At 43.4% G+C, this 18244-nt stretch overlaps 3 protein-coding genes and 1 non-coding gene across 5 annotated transcripts; 2 read left to right on the top strand and 2 right to left on the bottom strand.

Annotated features, from left to right (window-relative positions):
- Positions 1–1321: 1321 nt before the first annotated feature.
- On the bottom strand, positions 1322–2621 carry LOC109513955 (histone H4). Its single transcript, XM_019866752.1, has one exon. It carries the CDS (start codon positions 2381–2383, stop codon positions 2072–2074), a length of 312 nt encoding a protein of 103 aa, XP_019722311.1. The 5' UTR covers positions 2384–2621; the 3' UTR covers positions 1322–2071.
- A 1438-nt stretch (positions 2622–4059) lies between these two features.
- ncf1 (neutrophil cytosolic factor 1) lies at positions 4060–8522 on the top strand. The gene is made up of 11 exons (XM_019866401.1): positions 4060–4171; positions 4259–4339; positions 4457–4532; positions 5582–5747; positions 6175–6227; positions 6548–6670; positions 7033–7140; positions 7211–7328; positions 7416–7529; positions 7608–7783; positions 7887–8522. The coding sequence occupies exons 1-11, from the start codon at positions 4100–4102 to the stop codon at positions 8048–8050; spliced, it is 1251 nt and encodes a 416-aa protein (XP_019721960.1). The 5' UTR covers positions 4060–4099; the 3' UTR covers positions 8051–8522.
- A 502-nt stretch (positions 8523–9024) lies between these two features.
- trnaw-cca (transfer RNA tryptophan (anticodon CCA)) lies at positions 9025–9096 on the bottom strand. Its single transcript has one exon. It is a non-coding gene; the product is annotated as a tRNA-Trp (tRNA).
- Positions 9097–9721: 625 nt separating this feature from the next.
- Positions 9722–17966, top strand: st6gal1 (ST6 beta-galactosamide alpha-2,6-sialyltranferase 1). 2 transcript variants are annotated; one of them, XM_019866203.1, is made up of 9 exons: positions 9722–9925; positions 10965–11045; positions 14869–15075; positions 15219–15563; positions 15754–16018; positions 16477–16574; positions 16647–16748; positions 16821–16995; positions 17237–17966. In XM_019866203.1, exons 2-9 carry the CDS (start codon positions 11034–11036, stop codon positions 17494–17496), a joined length of 1464 nt encoding a protein of 487 aa, XP_019721762.1. In that variant the 5' UTR covers positions 9722–9925; positions 10965–11033; the 3' UTR covers positions 17497–17966. The 2 variants fall into 2 exon arrangements, with proteins under 2 accessions (XP_019721762.1, XP_019721839.1); XM_019866280.1 differs by lacking the exon at positions 9722–9925 and adding an exon at positions 10722–10868.
- Positions 17967–18244: the final 278 nt, after the last annotated feature.

The following is an 18244-nucleotide window of genomic DNA, read 5'->3' as shown; positions in this document are numbered from 1 at the left end:
CACTAGACCTTTCAAACCTCACCGATTCTCTGTCATTCGGAGACGACCGCGGCCACTTTTGGTGACATTTTGTCCTCAAAATGCGTGAAATTGTGTCGTGGCGGTCGCGACGCAGCTTCGCACATTAGCAGAGACATCTGAGCGTGGATTAGAACCAACTCGGCTCCACGATCGGTTTTATTTTTGCCTTTATCAGCGAAAATTGAGACGATGGTAAACACACGAGTTTCACGCGGTGACCCCGGGGCGGTTACCAGTCGGCAACACACGCGAGGATCTTACGTGTTCATCGATCGTTTGGATGCATGAAAAATCAATTGATGACAGTCTATTGATAACTTAACAGCTTGAATTTAGTTTGCACCTATGTGACGTGATTTGAGGGTGTTACTTGCGTGGAATGTGCACTCATTAGAAGATTGCAGTCAGATCAGCGTTTCTTCATTCTGAGGCAGGCAAGGTTTTAGTGTTTGTTTTGGGTCCGTTATTTCCACTTTTCCCCGTAATTTCACGTAGCGATTTTAGATGTTTGTTTGAATGTTTATATACACATTCCAAGCTATGGTGTCGTGGTTGTGCATTTGAAGCATATTGGTTACATTTGATTGGGAGACACTATTGCAAATGTAGTGTTAAGTAGCATTGAATACAGTTTATAAAATAATTTGGAAAGGACACCAAAGGTTTTCCAGCACTTGTGTGGTTGCGTATGTCCAAGCAAGCGCACAGTGGACATGTTGAAACATGACTCTGAAAGATTTTACCCACAACTATAATAGCTGAAAACGGTCGGACAGAGTAAACCCAGTCGAGAAAAAAAATACCAACACCCCACACAAGAGGTTGACGCCATCGTGTAATTGACTAACCCGATATGTATTTGCTATTACGATTATTGAACCACGACTCATTTTGTATTGTATTCTACAAGTGGACACTTACAAAAAGCCGTGAAAACACGTTTGGTTGGCCAAGCATTCCAGAATCACTAGATGTTTTTCGATTTTTTTTCCTTATACGAAGTAGTTACTTGTAAAATGTGTTTCTGTATTTTACATTTGAATGTAAGTGAGCAGACTTCTTGATCATGGACAATCCTTTACATCCTCTCCATTCAACAAAAGTACTTCTGGACATTTTGCATTAATTGTAATCAAATGTTGTCATAGCATTGTTGAGCTTAATTACCATTTACTTTGTTGATAATATTTTGCATGTTTTTGAATATTGTTGCTTTGACAATCTAATTTTGAATACGTTATTGAATGTTCAATATGCATGTGTATTCCACGAGAGACACTTAAAATGGGATAGTTGATAAACGATGAAGGTTAATACATTCATACTTGATGCGCGGAAATTGCCATAATCACCACCATATTTGGAGATCTCTACTTTGGCCCACTTCAGCCTCAGAAAATTTCAGTTCGATCGGCACATTAATTTTGGATTTTGTGAAGATTCTATTGATGAGCTTAAAACCGACCAACCACGAACAAGTATGCATACGTTTATACTTCTGCCCAATTGAGCCTCTGAAAAACCACCTAGCGATCATCCCAATATTTGGGGATGTTAAGTGTTTCCCTCTCCATAGGAGTTTCACGACATGTGGCGCTCATGTGGAAAATGGCTTATAGAAAATATTGAAGCAATCATGTTTTCGGAAGTTGAAGTGAGCAGATGTTGATATCTACATGAATCGATTGCAATAATTGACTGTCGCTTTTGAAAGCTTCTGTAAAAACTGCCACAAACTGTAATATATTAAGTTAACATTTTTGGCGTTTGAGTCAATTCCTGGTCGAACTTACTGAATGTGTTGTATGGCACCTCCATGCTAAACTTGTCCCTGCGCCGCATTTGGCTACCCCATAAAAAGTTAAAACAGAAATTAACTTTATTCGTATTGTGGTTATCATACTGTACAGGACCAACAACGAAAATTAACCAACAGTGACCAGAAATTTTCCACTGCAACTTGGTAGGTTTTCTGGGAAATGTGCCCTTTCAGTTTTCAGTGCGTGGCTCTTAAAAGAGCCGTTGGGTTGATGGGAGAGAGCCGATAAGCTTAACCGCCGAAGCCATACAGGGTGCGGCCCTGCCTTTTGAGAGCGTACACCACATCCATGGCCGTGACTGTCTTCCTCTTGGCGTGCTCGGTGTAAGTGACGGCGTCACGGATCACGTTCTCCAGGAAGACCTTGAGGACACCGCGGGTCTCCTCGTAGATCAGGCCGGAGATACGCTTGACTCCGCCGCGTCGAGCCAGACGTCTAATTGCGGGTTTGGTGATGCCCTGGATGTTGTCACGGAGAACTTTGCGGTGACGCTTTGCGCCTCCTTTTCCGAGCCCCTTGCCGCCTTTGCCTCTGCCGCTCATTGTTGCAGTTAGAAGAGATACTTGGTTGAAAACTGAGTATGACTTACTGTTGAAATTGACTTGAGTTTATTTTCCAACTGCGGACGTGTTAGAAATACTCTCCCCGTCGTCTTGTCACTCCGCCCCCCAACAGTTGGAGCGCTGTACGGCAAAGTAATTAGGACAAACTAAATACTACCGTCATTCGGGGGGACACGAAACACCACGTTCCTATTTTGAAACGCTTAAATAACTGTTTCGTGAATACTGTACACATGCATGAAAGAATGACTTACTTTCAACTTTCGAGTTATAATTCGAATACATTTCCAAATTTATAGCTCTCATTGTACTCAGTGGTGGGCAGTCAGGTTTCATTCCGTGTCAGAAGACTTGACATTCATAACCATTATTTGTTGCATTATTATATCCATTTATTCCAGTGGTGGGTAGTAACGAAGTACAAATACTTAATAGACTAACAATCACTGTATTTAAAGTTCTTTTTCAGGTATGTGTACTTGACTGGAGAATTTATTTTGTTTCTGACTATAATATTTTTCCCTCCTTCTGAGTACAAGCACGAAGTAATTTAATCAAAGAAGGGAACTTTTTTTTTTGCCAAAATTTAAAAAGGACCAGCATATATAATTCCTTTTGTACGTTTCTCTTTTATATAATTCAGGGTCTGTATTTTACTTTTACTTAAGTTTTGGCATTGGATCAGTATTTCAAATTTGTCCGCCCAAGGCCGGTGATCTGAAGCTCGAAAATGTCAACATTTTCCATCCTCTTGATTGGTTGGTCAGAGCAAGCATGCATGCTGACATCACTCTCAACTGTCGTTGACTGATAAATTGGCCAGCTTGAATGTTGCGCCCCACGTTGGTCCTATCTATTTTATTGAAGAGGAGCAATTGTGTATGTGACCTTTTTAATAAGAGTTTTGCGTGATCAGACTGGATGTACGTCGCGCAATAGACAACAGCGACAAATGAAACAACTTTGCTCATGTAAAAATAAACATGCATCTCTTTTGACATATATTTGATGAGAATTTTTGTCTTGTTCATATGGCGCCCTGGCACCCAGAGCCGCCACTTAACCCAAGTTAACTTGTTGTCGGATGAGGTTCTCTATTTGTTTTAGCGTAACCGTGGTGAACGCTTAACGGCCCACGCCAGACATGACATTTTCTGTCTTAACAATTTCCCTTGCATCATGATTTTTATTTATTTATTTTTTTTCAGTATTTGTGGCCATAACAAGAGGAAGTTTGCCGTTAGTGCTCTTCTATCTTCCTCTTTGTTTCTGTTGCGAAAACTTTGCAGATACAGTCATGTTGTGTGGACCGACCAAAAGAGTGCATAGTGGGCACCGCAACCACAAATGTAACCCGACAGACTAGTCAATGCAAACCCTCAAGTCTAGTCAGTGCATTTCATTTTCCATCAAGTGAAATCAGCGTGACGGTCAGCACAGTGAGAAAGTGGTTGGCCCGTCCGCCTCAAGAGTCGAGAGGTTCTGGGTTTGCATTGAAGTGAAGTTGCCGTGTCCCCCCCATGACCCTCATGAGGATGCATGCGTTTCAATTGCCTTCTTGACAACAAGGTAAAGAGGAAGTGACATTTGCGGCATGTTGATGACACAATAGAGGCGCACACACGCGCAGACGCACACGCACATTTATAAGCCTCCAGCAGCGTCTCACATCAGTCTGTCTCCTTCCATCCCAACATGGAGGACGTCTACATTCGACACGTGAAGCTGCTCGGCTTTGAGAAACGCTTTTACCCCAGTCAGCACTATGTGAGGCTCCAAAAATGGCTTTTTTTTCATCATAAGCATCTTTAGTTTGCTTTAATGTTCTTTTTTTTTCACTTTATTTTGTCTCAGGTGTACATGCTGATGGTGAAGTGGAGCGACCTCGTCGAGAAATTGATCTTCAGGACATATCCTGAAATCTACACTTTCCACGTGAGTGTCTTGTTTTGTTTTCTTAAAGCAAGACTAGATGAAATGCTTTTGCCCCTGATTTCAACAAGTCAGTACAGTGGCTGGCTGTTCAATAAAGCAGATCTCTCTTGTTCCCAGAAATCCCTGAAAGAGATGTTTCCGATTGAAGCCGGACAAATCGAAACAAAGGACCGAATCATTCCATCGCTGCCAGGTATGATTTTGAAAAAAAAAAAAAATCATCTAAGTGCAATTTTATTTCCCTCAATATTGCAATTTAATAGATGATTTTTTTTTCCCCCAAGGTCATATTTACATGTATTTTTTTAACAAACGCAATCCACACATAAATCTCTCTCACAACTAACAAGGTCAGATTTATTATACATAAATTTTGTGTTTTTAAAGGTTGAGGATTACGCTGTGAAATGAAGGGAAGTGAACCATGAATTCATATGAAAGTTTATTGATCTAATTCAATTAGAGTTGCTGCATCTGTAATGCAAACAAATCTGGAACACACTGAACTAATCTAGACAGGAAATAAAAAAAAAAACTAAAATAGACACGCACACACACAAAGAGCGATCAAAATGAAGCCTTTTTTTTGCCCCCTGCAACGGCAGCCTTTGCTATTTAAAATTGCAATTTGGATTTGATTCATTATTCAACCCAAGTAAACAGAGACTCATCGCATTACTTTTTGATCTATCTTCTGCATCCACGATACAAAGTGTACGTTTTAAAATGACAGGGAACTCATGGCGAGTTTGTTTCAAATTACAAACGCTTGCACGCTTTAGGGGATTTTATTTCAGGAAGCACCTGAGTGTCAAAACTTTTACTTCTCTTTTTTTTCCCTCTTGCTCTCTTTATTGAGAAAAGCCAGCAGAAGAGGGGAAATGCAACCAAAATCACACAAAAACCCCAATTTTCATCACTTTGTACACAATTGGATTGCAGCGCTTCCTCTCGCCAAGATCGCGCGAAAAAAGACTTTGTAGAGCATTGAAAAAAAAAAATCTTCCCACTAAAATCTACATAGTCGAATGGGGTGACTTCCAAGTTGTTTTAACAACTCGATAATAAATAAAATATCAAAGAATATTACTCGTCCTCTGAAAGGCCAATGTTTTGTGTGACATTTGAAATATTCTTCACTTTTATCCAAGATGTCAATCACCACGAATTCAAAGAAAACTAAAGCTAAAATAAAGTAAAACTACTCACTAACATTTGTTCATTATCGATTGTGTTTCGCAGCACCGCGTTGGGTGGAGAGCCAAAGGTCTCGGGAAAGCAAGCAGAGCACACTGACCGAGTATTGCCTGTCGCTCATCGCGCTACCGCCGCACATCTCACGCTGCTCGCATCTCAACGCCTTCTTCAAAGTGCGACCGGAGGACGAAAACCCGCCGGCTCCAAACACGTCAGTGGGCTGCATTCAACACTCAACACGGAGATCAATGACTTAACTCAAGGCAAATAACAAACTCACAAACTAACTGAAGGCAAACAAACAAATGAGCTAACTAACTAATTAACAAGAGAGGGAGGGGATGAATGAGCTAACAAACCGTCCGGGTGGCTAGCTAGCGAGGAAGCATTAACTACCTAACTAAAGAGGCATGGCACTGTTTTGTATTGCAATAAAATAGTACTGTCAAGATAACTTTATGGATTCATATTTACCCTCACAATAGAATTCATCTTCTTCAATACTTCACCCAAATTAAACGCCACATTGTGGGTTTCAGATGAGTCACCTTACCAATGACAGATGACTAACTCACACACAGTGCGTCAACAAAACAAAACAAAAAAAAAAATGTTCGGTATTTCTCTTTTCTGTTCAGAGGGAAAAAAAGTGAAATCTTCTTGGAGACCAAAGTCAACAACAACATATCTGGTAAGACTTGAAATATTGAGCAAACAATGCATGTGAACATACAGTAGTTGTTTTTCAGCGGCCTTTGTGTTTGTATATTGAAACATGCAAAATAGGACGAAAAGTGAAAGTTTTGTGTTACTGTATTTATATATTGGCATATTTAAGTTGTGTATTTATATAGCAAAGTCTTAACATCACAGTCCTTAATTTCCAAGTTTTTTATTTCATTAAACGTATGTAATTTAAAATATTGATGTTGAGTAAAATGATGCTTTACTGATTATTTGATATGTAAGGTACAGACATAATTAACCATTGTTCTGTACTCCCCTTTTTAGAGATTTCCGGGCCCATCATACTGGACACATACAGAGTGATCGCAGACTTCACCAAGACGTCCAAACACGAGCTCAACCTGCGCACTGGGGACTTGGTGGAAATTGTGGAGAAGAACCAGAATGGTGAGAAACTCCAAAGGTCAAGAAGAAAATCTGATTGTTCACAGCATTCCTACCCAAAAGAACAGGTTTACAGTGACACCTTGTGGCAATTGAGAACATTGCACACCAGCCATTTCAGCACAACATCCATATAGAATAGTGGCCTCAATTTGCCCTAATCCTGGCTAGCAAGCTAACTCGCTAGCATAAAGCAATATGTTTGTTTGTTAGCTAGCTCGCAAAAAGTAGTTTGTTAGCTAGCTAACTAATGAACCAAAGGCGATCAACCCATACATGTAACCTTGCCACTGGGTGTGGTAGGTCATATTCAGCTCTCCAAAAAGTTAAATTTTGTGAACTTTCACATAACCGTTGGCATTCAGGCTGGTGGTTCTGCCAATGTGAGACGAAACGAGGATGGGTTCCTGCCACCTACCTGGAACCCCTGGATGGACCGGAGGAGACAGAGGACGTGGAGCCAAATTATGAAGGTAATCTTTAGGCCTTTGATTATTATTTTCATAACCGCGTGGCTTTGTTTAAAACACGTTGTCCCTGAAGGAGAATTGCACGTAACAGTCCGAGCCTACAAGGCGGAGACGGACGATGAGATCTCGCTGGAGATGGGAGAAACCATCGAGGTCATTCACAAGCTTTTGGACGGCTGGTGGGTTGTCAGGTACAGAAGTCACTGCTTCACTCGTAAGTCAAACGATGCACTTGGCTTGTTAGACTTCAATTTGCAACTTTTTCCTGCTTTGCTCAGGAAAGGCGAGGAGACTGGTCACTTCCCCTCCATGTTCCTGCAGAAAGCAGGAAAAGGGGCCAAGTATGAATATAATATCAAGCAACCAGAGGGACAGAAGCCTCCGCCTCGCAGGTCCATTATCGAGATGATCCTTTTTATGCTGTGAACCCTTGCTTGGGTTGCCAAAATTCATCTGTATCTTCTCTCCAGGTCCACCATTAAGAACGCCAAGAGCATCCACGAACAAGGCCGGCAGCGCCTAAGCCAGGAGGCCTACCGGAGGAACAGCCGCCGATACCTCCAGCAAAAAGGCGGCCTACCCACCGCCGTGCCCAGGAAATCCAAGATGCCGGAGAAGTCACCTCTGAGGGAGAGGAAGAACCAAGGTAGGATGACTACCGCCCCAGACTTCAATGTTGTTCCTTGGGTCCCAGATGCCACAAGATGGTGCCAAAGTAAAACACTATGATATGCACGTGTGACCCGCAGGGAACATTCCTGTGCAGCGCTTCAGTTCGGAGAATGAGCTGAAGCCAGAGGCCCCAGTGATCCCGCCCCGACCGAGTCCCGAGCTCATCCTGGAACGCTGCACCGACAAGACCTGCAAGAAAGTCAGCATCCGTAATTCCGGAGGAAGAAGCAACAGCACCTAGTATGAAACCTCAGATGGTGTCCCTCAAGGTTCCCCCTTGCTTCCCCTCCCGCTCCTTTATTTAATGGTGCCTTCGCTGTGTTGCGAAGTAATTCCTGATTGTTAAGTTATTGCTGAATCCTCCCATTTAATCTTTTTTCCATGTATAAAAATATATGAAACTTGTAAATAACATTTACATTGACCCCCCACCTTGTGCAACTATTCATGACATCCATGCATAGTAACAGCACGAACAACTAAATCCTCTTTCACTAGATGGTAGCAGGTGGAATCGACATGTTTGGTCGTGTGCCATGACATTTTTTTTTCTCATATAAATACGTGCCTTAGCTCAATAAAGGTTGGGAAACACTGTTCTGGATCACCTCGTGGCAGCATTGTGAAAAGCTTCGACATTTGTGCTTTAGTCTCCCCTCCACCTTCCTCACAGTTGCAAAATAAAATCAATAAAGTTGCCATAGATCCTTTAAGTGTGTTTCAGCATGAATATACACGACTCACCAAAAAAAAAAATGTAGTAGGCATACTTGGTTGAAATTTGCAGCGGAACCTACACAGCACTATAAGCAGAGTTACAAAACATTCACTTCTATGCCTTTCTGTGACACCTGCAGTCTCTGTGGCAATCTGCTGATGACAATATAAATCACTGGTCACTTGCCGTTATTTTCGTGGGGTTGCGGCCATTGCTGTCACAAAGTGGCATCAGTCGGTTGCAGCAGAGAGACCGGAAGAGTCACAGAAAGGCTCAGAAGAATACATTCTTTGACTCTTTCATGGCTGAAACAACTGTTGATTCGGCTACTTGTTAAACAACAAGTTGTACTCCCCCAGTTGGGCTTTCAAACGCTCACAAAAGGTTTGCGTTTGCTTGAGATAGGTACCTGAAATTTCACCTGAAAGCCCAGGGCATGTTGTGAGAATGAAGTGTTCCGTATATGGAACGTGAGGAAAATGAACGCCAAAAAGGAATGACCCCGACGTGATTTGAACACGCAACCTTCTGATCTGGAGTCAGACGCGCTACCGTTGCGCCACGAGGTCGACGCCGGCGAGATGTACGGTGTTATATATGCACAAATAAAATGAAGGAATTGCAGCAGTATATGTCGCACCATCCTAATAGCGGCAGGCCCCTAATCACAATAAAACACGAACAAATGGCATGTCATGCATTTTCTCAGCCCATCTGATGTGTTCTAATTCCTCATCACCGATTCATTCCAAACTGCTAAACGTTGTGCTTCTACCCTTTTTATTCGGCGTGTGTACCGGTGTGTTTTAACGAGCAATTTTTGTCATCGGAATGGTAACGTTTGAAGAGTATCTCCGCTGACAATGGCGATGGACGCGTTCGTCTTTTCCCTCCTTTTCCCCACTGCAGCGATATTGCGTGTCTTGGCTAGACTGGAGAATGGTGAAGAAGCCATTACTAAGGCCAGAAATACCGGATACTGATAAATGACTTTTCAAATTAAATTTATAGACTAAGCGATTAGCACCTCGACGATTCGATAACGTGATAGGAGATTTGTGTGTTTATTAAAATTATAAGTTTTTATTCTGTATGTCCGTTTTACCCACCGTAACCGATGTAAATCGCAAAAACGCAACTCAAAAAAACTTATTGTGAAAATAGGCGGAAAAGTACCTGCAATGTTTTTTGCAAACTTAGTGCTCCCTTTCCTGCGGGCCGAGTAGGAGCTGTACTTTCTCCAAACGCGACTTGGTCCCTAGTACCCCCAGGCACCCTGTGAAGCGACAATGGCGACTATTCTCGCCTTTGTGTAAAAGGGAACCGCGCAATCGGAGAGGGAACCCGGCAGGTGCGTGGCGATGCTGAAGGACCGAGTAGCAGCACTACTTCACACAGGTCGGTCTATCTATCTATCTATCTATCTATCTATCTATCTATCTATCTATCTATCTATCTATCTATCTATCTATCTCCATCTTCAATTGCGTATTTTATGTTGCTCAAAATGTATTGTAATGGATCTCTGTTGAATTGTCTTAGTAGTTCATTTTTCAAGTCTTTACATGCAAACTGGTGAAACAAGTTGTCATCATAAGTCAAGCATGTTTTTTTATATTCCTATTAGACCGCCTTCGTTCGTGAATCTGGACTTTTTGTAACATAGGGAAATATGTGAAGCGTTACATGAACCAATGGTCATCAACTAATTTTCGAGTGAGGATAAATAATGTGATGTGTATGAGAATTTATGTCCCAAAGCAAACTGGAAGACTGCGCTGTAATTCCTATAGTGCTGCATGTACAATTTGCCCGAAAGAATTTGCCCCATATCCACATTTCTACTTTTTGGATAGACAATGCTGTCTTTAACTTTCTGTGTGGCAATAAGATGGTTTGTCAACAAATGACAGGAAATGTGAAATTTGAATTTTTCCCAATGTTTTACAATCAATCTTCCACATAGACGACGATATAAATTGAATCGGTTAATTGAAATCAATACATTGATGGTTTTATTTATGCCCACCCGGAGTTGTATTTGACTTATAAGTTCAGTAAAGGTCCTGAAATTCTTCGTCCAGGTCGGCGGTCTACAACCTGTGGCTCGAGATGTGTCGAACTGCCTCAGTTGGCGCCAACCACTGCAGAATAGGGTTTACGCAATCTCAGCCAAATATGCCAAAAATCCATTGTAACTAGGAGGGCTTTTGCCAACAGTCCTGCCTGCGGTCCCCTTTGGAAACAGTTACCTAACATCGGTGCAAGATAGAGCACGTACGACCAACATTTCTGCCTCGGAGGACTTGTTTCGAGATCGACGGTGAAGCAGAATTTTCATGTGTGTGGTGTTGTGTTGAGCTTATCGGAGCACACCGCACACAGCGGTTATGACTTGTGTAGCATAGCCGGTGTGAATACATCTTTCTTTTGGCAGGAGGGATGAGAGGAAACCGAAGGAGAACGGAGCGTTTCTAAGCAACAACAGCAGCAGCAGCAGCCTACGATGGGCTACAAGGTACGAGTCATACACGCAGAACACGGATGGATGAATGGGGAAGTCAGTCATTCAAATGTGTGTTTATGCAAATAGTTCTAACAGTTGTCACGGCTGTTTGTGACAACTCCTTACGAGCAGTTTTTTTTTAACGAAGCGATCACTAACACCGATCTAGGACTACCATTTTGGAATATTGATATACATTAAATCTCCCTCCAGTTTGGGGTCCCACAATTTCCTGGAATTGTTTGGGTACAGTTTATCGCTCAATTTTGTTCTGGCTGCCATTTATTTCGAGTGTAACTCTCAATTCCGCCAATGGATGGCGGCTTACTGCTTAGGTTTGACACCGAAAACAAAAAGTAAAAACTGAAAAGGGGCCTATTTCAAGCTCAGTTTTGCGAAAGAGTAGTGTGTTAAATTCTCTGTAGTCCTGCTTTTTACACCTACAGTAAGCGACTATTGTAAACTTTTCATTTCATGTGACATTTTTACTTGTTGCGATTTAAAAAAAACAAAAAAACATCTTAAATGTTGTTGCATATTATTTACAAATACATTTACTCATGTTGACTTTTTATTTGACATTCCACCCAAAATGTTTCAGATTTTTATACATTTTTTACAATACTTAACCATAGAGTTTCAGATATTTATATATTGTTATTGTTCATTGTAATTGTAACCATCTTTTGGACAAAATATGCAATTTTCTTTTTTATTTTTTAAGTAAGCAATGATAGTCTACCTTAATCTCGATGGGGAATTCTTTTTGCAGCTTCCTGCAGTGATGCTTTTAGTTAAAGTACAACCTCAAAACCAACACCTGTGCATTGATCCAACATGAATGCCTCCAGCTTTTATGAATGGCATTTATCACTCTCTCTTTACGATATTTGTTTTGTGGCTACTCGGAGATAAACGTCCATTCACATTTGCCGCCTTTATTACAGTTGGGTCATATGACCGGCATTTAGCTCGGGAAAGAGAACACAGGGATTCAGGTCGATATCTTTACGCAGATACGGAGTGACATTGCCATCTGTCACCACATCCTCGGGCGGTTGCCCAACTGTTCAAGAAGATGATCATGTCGGTTACGCAACCACATAGACAGACACGTTTTTGTTTTATTCAGAAACTGGGGGTATTTCCCAGCAAATGAGCTTCATGGCGCTGCACTCTGCTTTTGTGCTGATTTGAATGTGCAATAAATGCTGCTGTAAAAAAAAAAAACAATAAATCATATCTGGTTTATGTTCTGGAAGACATTTCTTAACTAGAACATTTTATAAGTAGAGACATGTTTTCCATGTAAATGCCCTAATCCGTTTCAAGCCCCCCCGAAATTCAGACCGAAATGTTTTCTAAAGCATAAAAATGCATCCAAATATGTACCAAATACATGTTACAATTAGATTATTGCACAATAAATGAGAGTTGTGCCTGCGGCCTCATCGTTTTTTGCCCTCTTTAATTCATGTTCTCTCTGAGAAGTGGTTTTAGCCTGGCGTTTTGTCAAGAACTGATCCAAGGACGTTTGCTTTTTTTTTAGTCGTCTTTTAAGAATCCTTCGAAAATGTCCACGGCAAACATCAGCACAGTGAGCGATCGCCCGACCGGTCAACACCTTTTCTGAGGGTGATTCACATTGACGTAAAACTATCGGAACGCCTCGTGGCCCGAGGAGCGAATGACTAGGACGCCGCATCGGCACATACGGTCCAGGTTCCTCTTAGCCAATGGGATGCCAGGATGATGCTCGGTAGTAGCCAATGGCAGAGCAGCTATGAGTATGTTGCGTTCAGGAAACTCGGAGCTGCGAGTAGAAGCCCAGACTGTATTTTTACCTTTCGTGTCTTGAAATGTCTTTCGTAACAAGAGGCAATATTTCCCTGTTGAGGCGTGTTGTAACTTGAACATTTCATATGAAGAGACGTTTGTAAGTAGAGGTTCCGCTGTAACTAGAAAATATATCCAAAACCCGCTTCACTGACTGCGGATTAGTGTCTGTGGGACCAGCAGGTACTTCATTAATCCACAGCATTATAAATGACCTCCACACAGGAAAAGATAAATAGGACACTCCAACCCGAGCAAAATGGAGCAGCAGCCTGCTGAAAGGCCTCTTTGCTTTTTTTTTTTTTTTTTTGCATTAAATTCTCCCGAGGTCAGCCGTAAAAAAAAGGAGATAATCTCCTCCCTTGGTCCTTATCTGACACGAGATTTTTTTATTTCATTTTGAGTAAGATCCAAGCCAAGCGTCAATCATTATCGGGATTCACAATACGTGTAAATGGCAACCAGGTCAAGTAACGGAAGGCCCCCCCTCTCCGATTTCCCTCGTCGCTTTTATTTTCCTCTCTGCTGTATTGAGCGCGTGTACGCCTCACTTTCCTTCCTTGTTTTGTACAGTTGCTCATCTTTTCTCTTTCCCCCTCAACTGCCCTCAGGGCAGTTGAGGCAAGCTCTTTCTCACTGACTCTTTTCTTCTTTATGAGTGAGCCACGGCGAGCGGTTTCGTAAGACATCTGGAATTTAAGAATGAGCAATGCACGTCTTTGTTGCGTGTGTTTGTGTTGTGAAATTTCGATCTATCTATTTATCGTAATTAAATTCGATTATATATGACTAGGGCGGCCCGGTGTTTGACGGCTTCGCACGTCCGCCTCACAGTGCAGGGGTGCAGGGTTCGATTCCGGCTGGGGCTCTCCTGTGTGGAGTTTGCATGTTCTCCCCGTGCCTGTGTGGGTTTTCTCCGGGTATTCCGGTTTCCTCCCACATTCCAAAAAAATGCATGGCGGGTTAATGGAACGCTCGAAATTATCCCTCGGTGCCATTGTAAGCGCGGATGGTTGTTCGTCTCTGTGTGCCCTGCGATTGGCTGGCAACCGGTTCAGAGTATCCCGCTTTTTGCCCGAAGACGGCTGGCATAGGCACCAGCACGCCCTGCGACCCTTGTGAGGAGAAGCTGATCGGAAAATGGATATATGGATGGATGACTATATCTCTAGCTAGCTAGCTAGCTCTCCCGCCATCTCTCTATCATGCAACTGTCTTTTCATTCATCTGTCCGTCCGTCATCCATCGGAAACACTGAACACAAAACCTGGACAATAATACAACCGTGAAGTAAGAATAATTATATTGTGTTGTTTTTCCGTGTTTAAAGATGTTTCGCAATAGCTTTGTATAACCAGCAATGTCATAAAAAGATGTTTATGTCAGAAAAGACATCAGATGGCGTGTGAAGGACTGGAACGTAACAGGCTCTATGATGTTGAACAAAGCCATTTGTTAAGAGTATAAAAGGAGAACTTTGGATACTCTTGGTAGAGTCTGCTGCGGGTTGAGTACGGACGCCCAGCCAGTATTGAAGCTCGCTCTACCTGGGGTGTTGGCTCTCCATCCTATTGACACACGGTAAGGGCTGGATACTATTCTAAGAGCTTGATACACTGATATTTGCTTGTGTGACATATTCTGTGGGGCTAATAAATGTGCAATTTGTTAGTAGCAGATTTGTCTCTTGTGTTTCATTTCTGAGTGCCTATCTCCAACGATCCTATTCTAAATTTGATACTGAGCCAGGGCGAGGTATCAGAAATGTTTTAAAACCGTAACAACTATTCCTTCGCACGTCTTGTTGATTGAAGCGGCTCGAGCTGAAAGATGAGAGAATCAAAGTCTCCAATGTCATGATCATGAGCTCAAATGTCTGAAAGTTTGAAAGTTGCTTCAATATTTTGTGTCTGAACAGACATCCCGATATATGTGAATATATATATATTTTTTTAGGATTATGATTATTTTTCTTTTTTTTTTTTTTTTTTTTTTTTAGATCCCCGGGGCAGCGATGGACCGCGTGAGCCTGCTGTGGCGTCTACGTCGGCGTGCCCGCCGCGGCGCCCTGTGCATGGCCTTCTTCGGCATCGCCATGACGCTGCTGTACGCCCTTTGCGCCGAAAACAGCGTAACTGTCACTGACGCCATCTTCGGCGTGCGGGCGCGCACCCGGGCCCAGCCTCGCACGCGCGCTGTCGTTAAGGTACGTGTCACCGTGTTCGCCGATTCGCTTTCGTCATTGCTCGAGCTCGATCGTCAGCTTTTGTGCCCCCCCCCCCAAAAAAAGTCACTTTTCAAAAAATATAGCTCCCGATTTGTAAATTTAACATGCGACCTCCTCATCAGGTGCTTCGAGGCGGCTCCAAGCTCGCGTACATGGACCCCCAGAAGCTCCCCGGCGTGGTCCCCGGTGACCCCCGCCTCCCCATCCCCGTGCTATCCTCGCCCAACCACACCCGCGAGCACCAACCCGCCAAGCCAAAGTCCAAGGAGGACCGGGGTTTCTTTGCCAGAGTGCTGCCGCGGCCCCTCGTGAGGGCGCTGGACACGGTCTTCGGGGGCCGCCGGCGGGGCCAGCTGAGCGACAAAGGCGGCTTAGCGTCCAACGGCCTTCTGGGAAAGGTGTGGAACGAGCACATGTCCAGTAGCATGTTGGGGAGGAGACTGAAGAAGGTGTTCAACAACTACCAGGTGAGGACCACGACAAAAACGGGGACACAACGGCAGAAGAATCATTCTTTTATTTCACAATTTTTTTTCACCCCTCATCCACACCTTTTGTCCCGACAGACACTTGTCAGTTTTACACACGTTGTGATAAGTTAAGACAATCATGAAAACTGAAATTAGGAGCCAACCTGCTCCCATTTGTTCCCTCCAGGCGATGAACAAGTACGAGGTGAAGCTCCCCGATGCGCCGGGCTCGCCCCGCAGGAGGGTGCTGAGCGGGCCGGAGCTCTTGTGCCAGCTGTACCAGAAGGTGGCGCTGTCCACGCTGACGGCCGACCTGCCGCCTTTCTCCTCGTTGCCGTGGGCCTCGCAGCTGCCGCCCAAGCCGCTCGCCTCCGACGTGGGGCCGTTCAAGAGCTGCGCCGTGGTGTCGTCCGCCGGCTCGCTGCGGGACGCCGGCCTCGGCAAAGAGATCGGTGGGACAAAGCCGGCTGTCCGCACTCCAAAGCGCTTCAACGTGTCCTTTCATTTGCTATTTGGGTTTTTTTTGTTTGTGTGTGTTTTTCCTTTTTCCTTTCTTCCTTTTCTCCTTTTTCTTTTTTTTCTCATTTTCTCCTTTGTTTTCTCGCTTCTCTTTGTCTCTTCTATATTCCTTTTTTCTTTCCCCGATTGCTGTTTTTCTTTTTTTTCTACTTTTTTGGCCTTTATCATTTTTTCTCTTATTCCCTTTTAATTTCTCTCTTTTCTCTATTTTACTTTTTCCTGTTTTGTTCTTTTTCAGCTTTTTTATTTTTCAAAAATTTCTCTTGAACATTCCTCATTTTTTTTCCTTTAGTTTAATTTTTCAGTGTCGTTTGTTACTCCTGCCCAGTTTCCTGTTTCTAACCTTTTTTTTTTCTTTCCCACCCCCATTCTTGGTCACGTTCAATGACAGACTCCCACGATGCCGTGCTGCGCTTCAACAGCGCCCCAACCGACGGCTACGAGAAGGACGTGGGTTCCAAAACCACCATCCGCCTCATCAACTCGCAAGTAAAGCCGCAGCCCCGACAGCAGTTCCCAACTTTGCGTTTTTAGACGATAACCTGGATGGATGTCTTGCAGGTGATGGCGTCCGACGACCACCATTTCCTGTCCAGCTCGCTGTACAGCTCGGGTGTATTGGTGGCCTGGGACCCTGCTCCCTATTCCGCGAACCTCACGCAGGTGTTAGTGTGCCCACATTAAATACTAAACGTTAAGCACGGCGCAGTTTTGCTGACACGGTCCATTTTGCAGTGGCTCAACCGCACCGACTACCCCATCTTCAGCCAGTACCAGCGCTACAGGCGGCTGCACCCCCAGCAGCCCTTTTTCATCCTTCACCCGCGCTTCTTCTGGCAGGTGTGGCGGCAAATACAAGACAACATGCCGGAGCCCATCCAGAAGAACCCGCCCTCCTCTGGCATGCTGGGTAATGGGATTTGATTTGAGTGGGGTTCACGGATGATCCCTCAAAATTACTGTAATTTTTTTTTTTTTTGGGGGGGTGGGGGGAATTGTGTCATCATATAGTGGAGATATTAAACTCATTACACGATGGCCTTTAACTTGAGGCACGACTCGATGGGCTTTGTTGAAAATTCTAAATTTTAAAATTCACGCCCATCTTTTACCAAGCGTTTTTTTTTTTTCATTCTCTTTCCTCCGTTCAGGTACGGTGCTGATGATGTCCCTATGCGATGTGGTGCACGTATACGAATTCCTGCCGTCCCGCCGCAACACGGCGCTGTGCCACTACTATCAGCAGTTCCACGACGACGCCTGCACGCTGGGCGCCTACCACCCGTTGCTCTACGAGAAGAACCTGGTGAAGCGTATGAACCAGGGGTCCGACGATGACATTTTCAACCGCGGGCGCGTCACGCTGCCCGGGTACAGCAGCCTCAACTGTAACACTACACACGCAGGTTAACCCGCCGTGCATGTCGGGCGAATTGGAACACGTGCTGGAGTCCGGTCTCATGTCATAGAGGTGCCCGCTCAACCGATGAGTCTATCCTCAATAGCGTTGCGAAATTTCAAGAATTTTCAAAGTTGGAAATAGGCATGGGCTGGTTAGCAATATCAATGCTTGGGCCTGTGCGTGGTTTGCGACTTTCAATTGGAATTATCAGGAATTTATGGGAATTTAAAAAAAAAAAGGTAGTAAAAATACAAAGTGAAACCGATATTACGGAGCAATTCGGGTACTGTAATGCCCTCACATGTGGGCAAGGAGAGCGGCCTATTTTGCATGAATCCCCACTTATAACGAAACGAATGTTTCTATTTATGTGATACTAAAAAAAATCCTGTTCATTCCCATGGAAAGTTTCCATTTTGGACCATTTCCTGAACTGCAAATTTTCCTTCCTGGCAGTGTTCATGACACTTTTGCAAAAAGATAAAAAGAAAAAAGACTTCGTGCCAAATCAACACATCATCAGCAGGGAAAAACTGCATAAAGAGCAGCTTGATATGTCTGGTTGAAGCAGACTTGATAATAGATCATTTGGGGGAGAATGAATGTACAGTATTTATAAAACTTGACGTTTTATTTTTAAATGGGCATTAATTGCATCTCAAATTGCTTGTTTAAATAATCACACAGAATTACGTTGGTGGTGGGAGAAGCTCACAAACATTTCCTAGGCATAAAAAAGATGTACTTTGCTCAAAAT

The sequence above is a fragment of the Hippocampus comes genome, unplaced genomic scaffold (genome assembly GCF_001891065.2).
Source record: "Hippocampus comes isolate QL1 unplaced genomic scaffold, H_comes_QL1_v1.1 scaffold197, whole genome shotgun sequence".
Taxonomy (NCBI): domain Eukaryota; kingdom Metazoa; phylum Chordata; class Actinopteri; order Syngnathiformes; family Syngnathidae; genus Hippocampus; species Hippocampus comes.
This window is presented reverse-complemented; position numbering and strand designations above follow the sequence as displayed.